Source organism: Pteropus vampyrus, unplaced genomic scaffold, assembly GCF_000151845.1.
Source record: "Pteropus vampyrus isolate Shadow unplaced genomic scaffold, Pvam_2.0 Scaffold36, whole genome shotgun sequence".
NCBI classification, from domain to species: domain Eukaryota; kingdom Metazoa; phylum Chordata; class Mammalia; order Chiroptera; family Pteropodidae; genus Pteropus; species Pteropus vampyrus.
Window position 1 is genome coordinate 456,921 of NW_011888817.1, and position 4,161 is coordinate 461,081.

A 4,161-nucleotide genomic window follows, 5' to 3' on the forward strand; every position below is an offset into this window, starting at 1 on the left:
CTCTCCCAAATCAGTTCCTTCTTCCTGTGTTTCCCATTTATGCAGCAGCACCATCATTCTAAGATGGGTGTAAGGACTTATTTGGTTATTTATTAGCGTATTTATTATTGAAAATGCAAGGGGACCGATTCCACTGGCCCAGAAGCACAGTCTGCCCCCATCCCCACGAAGGTAAATGCCAGTTTAAGGCAAATCTAGGCTTCCTCCTAGTAGCCTGAATAAAATGGACACCAGAGGGCGCCTCAGGACCACTTTTCCCAGCACATGTGGCTCTTCCTCCAGTAACTCGTTTTTATCTTAAGACCTGATCGTTTGGTGTTTTGTTTTGTTTCGTTTTACCAAGGATTTGAGTCAGTCACAGTAGCAAAGCCCGCACACCTGCCCCCACCCCCATTTTTTGCCACCACAGAACTTCTTCATCTTTTAAAGTTATGATGACCATCCCTTTGATTTCTTCTCTTTTATCACGTGTCCACTGTGACGTTTGCCCTAAGCAATGCCTTTTAAATGCTTTTAGCTCATTAAATAGGCTCACAACCAATCCCGCAAGATTTCATCAGCATATTATAGATAGTGGAGGTATTATATCTACGTCTAGGAGGAGAATCTGCCTCAACACATTGCTTCCAGGATAGGCGGCAGTCTGCCTCCTGGGGGTCCTTCTGTGCTTTAAATTCGTCATGGCACCAGGGTCAGCCCCGCGATGTTGAAATCTTTCTTTCTCTCCTCCCTGTATCAGGAGCCCGTTCTGGCCTGGGCATCCTCACAGGAGACCTTCCCTGGGCACTCTGGGCTAGCCAAGATGACAGACAGCCAGAGGCTCAGAGTGTCGGTGCTTGGTACTGACACCACTGGCCTGGGGTTTAGGACAGCCCCTCAGGTAGAACTTCCTCTCTCTTGCCCCCAGGTGTGTCTGTCAAAGGAGGGATTTGAAGAGGATGATTCTAGAATTTCTTTCCATTCTTAGCCTATCTGCTAATGGGAGGGATTTGAAGCCTGATGACACAGTGGGGACAATATTTTTTGGTTGATATTTTTCATGCTTCTCACATTCTGTCTTATGGTCGGGAATATTCCTTCCAGCGATTGCCATTATTGTCTTGCATAAGATTGTAGAATTTTAGAAAAAGAGATCACAGAAACTTGCTATAATGGAAAATTAAAAGGACAGAATGTTGGAATTGCACACAGGGCCACCCATGTCAGATTCATTCCTGCTGTGTCCCAGTGCTTAGCGTGTTGCTAGCACATGGGAGGTACTCAAAATAATGAATGAAAGAATGAAACTGTAGATTAATCAAATCCTACAATGATGGAATCTGAGAATCAGAGAATATTTAGAATTATGGGAAATATTATTCACTTATTCAGAAGCGGGGAATGATATTCTAGGGGTGGGTTACAGAGTCTTCTGGGCGCTGAAGGGCCCTGGGCCATGGCTCTTCCTACGGGGAGGCTGTGACCTAGGAAGCCAGTGATGGTCCAGGCGTAGTGTGAGGGCTCTCAGGGAGGGATGGATTTGCAGGAAGGGAACTTTCCAGAGGGAGGGCCGTCGGTGCCAAGGCTCCCCAGGGCTGGGGCTGCAGCAGGAGGAGGTGGGGGCCTGGGACTGCGCAGGGAATTGGCGAGCACAGCCTTAGCAAGGCGGGGTGGGTCCTGAGCACAGCTTGTTGGGGTAATGGGCGTAACTGTCGTTGTAGGTGGCCAAGTTTTGGCGAAAGCAGAGTGCAGCTGTCTTGTCACACTTGCAGGTCTGTTGCTGGCAGGCGGTTTTGCCGGCTGATGGGACAAGGCGAGTTAGGGACCAGTGGCTCCAGCCTTCCGCTCTCAGATGTGCATGGGACCACATTCTCACCTCCATTTTGCCAGAAACTCATTCTCACAGGGGATGCCTCAGGGATGGGTGAGAGAAAGGGCAGGGCACAGGAGGCCTGGAAGTCTGCAAGTTTGTCCCGCGGTCTTCCTTCCTCTCGCCAGCCCGCTCAGGCTGCCTTTAGCCCTCCCCCGGGGGACACCATCTGGTTCACTAAATCTCATTTGCCCCAGCCCGGGGGGATTTCTAGACAACTTCTGCCCCCATGTGAAGCTCTGCTGATGGTGAATTACGGCCATCAAGCCGAGAGGAAAACTATGAAATGACAGCGACCCAATCCCAGATGGCCTGTATGTCCCCAGAGCAGCCTGTGCCCAGATTGGAGGCCGTTGGGACCTGTGCCTGTCTCTATGAGCAGACAGAGCCAATTTCTCTGGCATTTACCTGACCCCTCCCCTGGTGTATGCCCACACCCAGCCAGGGGACCAGACCTGGCATCAGGTACCAGGGGCCTAAAGCCTCCTCCTCTCTCACTGCCTCTGTCTGCCCAAATGGCTCTGACTCCTTTGTGTCCCCATGAATACGTCTCACAGTTCAGGGCTCTTCATCCATCCCCTCAAGGTCACTGTCCCTTGCCCATCAGGGTTCTACCCACGCTGCTGTTTCAGTGAAACCCAGAGTTGGAAGGGGCTTAATGGTCACAAGGGGCTTTAAGTGGTTCTTGCTGGGAGCTGAACAAAGCTGGGGAAGTGGGTGTGATCACCTCCATCTTGCAGATGAGGGAGCAGAGGCTTTCGGGGGGTCATATCCCTCACCCAAAGTCACACCGCAGGTGGAAGGAGAAGACCCAAGCCTGTGTCCATACCCACCTGACACCTCCCCTCACTCATCCTCTCAGCACTGTCCCTGACAGGAGGCCATCCTGGCCTTGCATGAACCCCCAGTGACGGGGACCTCACCACCTGACAAAGCCGCCTTGCTGAGTGGATGGCTGCAGGAGCAAGAAACTGAGCCAAATCTGCCTCCAGTGGCTCTGGTTCTGGTTCCACCCTTGCCCAGGACAGGCCTTAGAGATCTGGGCTGAGTCTACTTTGACCCTCCTGGGTCCTCCCACTGTGCCCCACACGGGGCCTGCTTCCGGCTTTGCGGTAGGAAGGAGGCTTGGTTCTCTGAACTGTGCTCTCTACGGGACTGGGCTGCGTGAAGCCCTCCACACACTCACTTGTACAGGCTGCTTCCCTGGGCGGGGACCAGAGGAAGGCTGACTGGTCTCAGTGGGCATTAGACCTGGCAAAGCTGAGCAAATGGGCCCAGCCTGACGCCCCACTTTGGGGAGTCAGCCTTTGCGAATGGGTCTGCTGTCCCAGATCAAAGCCTCAGCTCTCTCTGTCTGGGACCTTACCTTTGAGGCTCTGTCCTGGGGACTTCACCTGTGGCTGCCTGGGGAGGGTGGGTGAGGCTCAGCTCTGCCCATTCGCTCCTCTCCCCAGAGGCTGGAGCTGGGAGACCTCTGGGTGGGGGGACACACCTGGGGCCAGGCTGGGAACTGACGGATCACGGGGCTCTCTAGACTGGGTGCCAAGTGTGCATCTGGGCGATGGACAGACCTCTTCCCAATTCTGTGGTGATGAAAGACCCCATCCCTCCAGCCTATGGTCTGGCCTCAGGCTCAGGAGTCATCATCTGCATAGGTCCCTATCTGAAGTTATCCACCCCCCCACCCCCTCATCCCCAGTGCCTGGGGCACTCTAGGCCTGTTTACTTACCACAGAAGATGTCACTCCTGCTGACAGAGAAAAGATACCTTTCCAGTTTGGGTTCACAGCCCAGCTTCTCCAGACGCTCATAGCAGCAGTCATGGGCATGGCAGCACCTGGAAGTGTCACCAGGGACTGGAGCCCAGGGGTCCAGGGCTCAAAGAGGCTTCAAGGAGACGTTAGCCCCCAATTTCTAGATGTCCCCCGCTCCTCCCTCCTCCCAGATACTCTCCCAGCTCCTCCATCCCCCAGGGAGGTCCCCGAGCTGGGCTGCCCGCTCACCAGTCCGTCTGGTCCACTGGCCAGTGGGAGCCACCGATGCCACAGTAGCAGCCATAGTCATTGTACTGCAGTGCCGGCTTACCCGTCATCTTCTCGATCATCACCCCAAACTGGACCAGGTTCCCCCAAGCCAGGGCCACTGCAGAGAGGGAGGGCAGAGGCCGTCAGATCTCTGAGAGTCTCCTGAGGTCCCCTCCAATCTGAGTGCAGACATCTCTCGGATTGTCCAGCTAACCTCACCCACCCAAGCACCTCGCTGCTGGCAGCAATGCTGACTAATAATGTCTCTGTGACATCCCTGGCGCCTGG

The 4,161-nt window shown here is 54.1% G+C and overlaps 1 protein-coding gene across 3 annotated transcripts in view; it reads right to left on the reverse strand.

The window, feature by feature from the left end:
• Positions 1-1,288: 1,288 nt before the first annotated feature.
• Positions 1,289-4,161, reverse strand: part of PLA2G2E (phospholipase A2 group IIE) — a 5,608-nt gene continuing 2,735 nt past the window's right edge. For all 3 annotated transcript variants that reach the window (XM_023529120.1, XM_023529122.1, XM_023529119.1), the window contains exons 3-5: positions 3,853-3,991; positions 3,580-3,686; positions 1,289-1,779 (exon numbers count right to left, since the gene is read on the reverse strand). In XM_023529120.1, the coding sequence (XP_023384888.1) occupies positions 1,637-1,779; positions 3,580-3,686; positions 3,853-3,991 (389 nt within the window). In that variant the 3' untranslated portion in view covers positions 1,289-1,636. The remainder of the gene's footprint in view (positions 1,780-3,579; positions 3,687-3,852; positions 3,992-4,161) is intronic.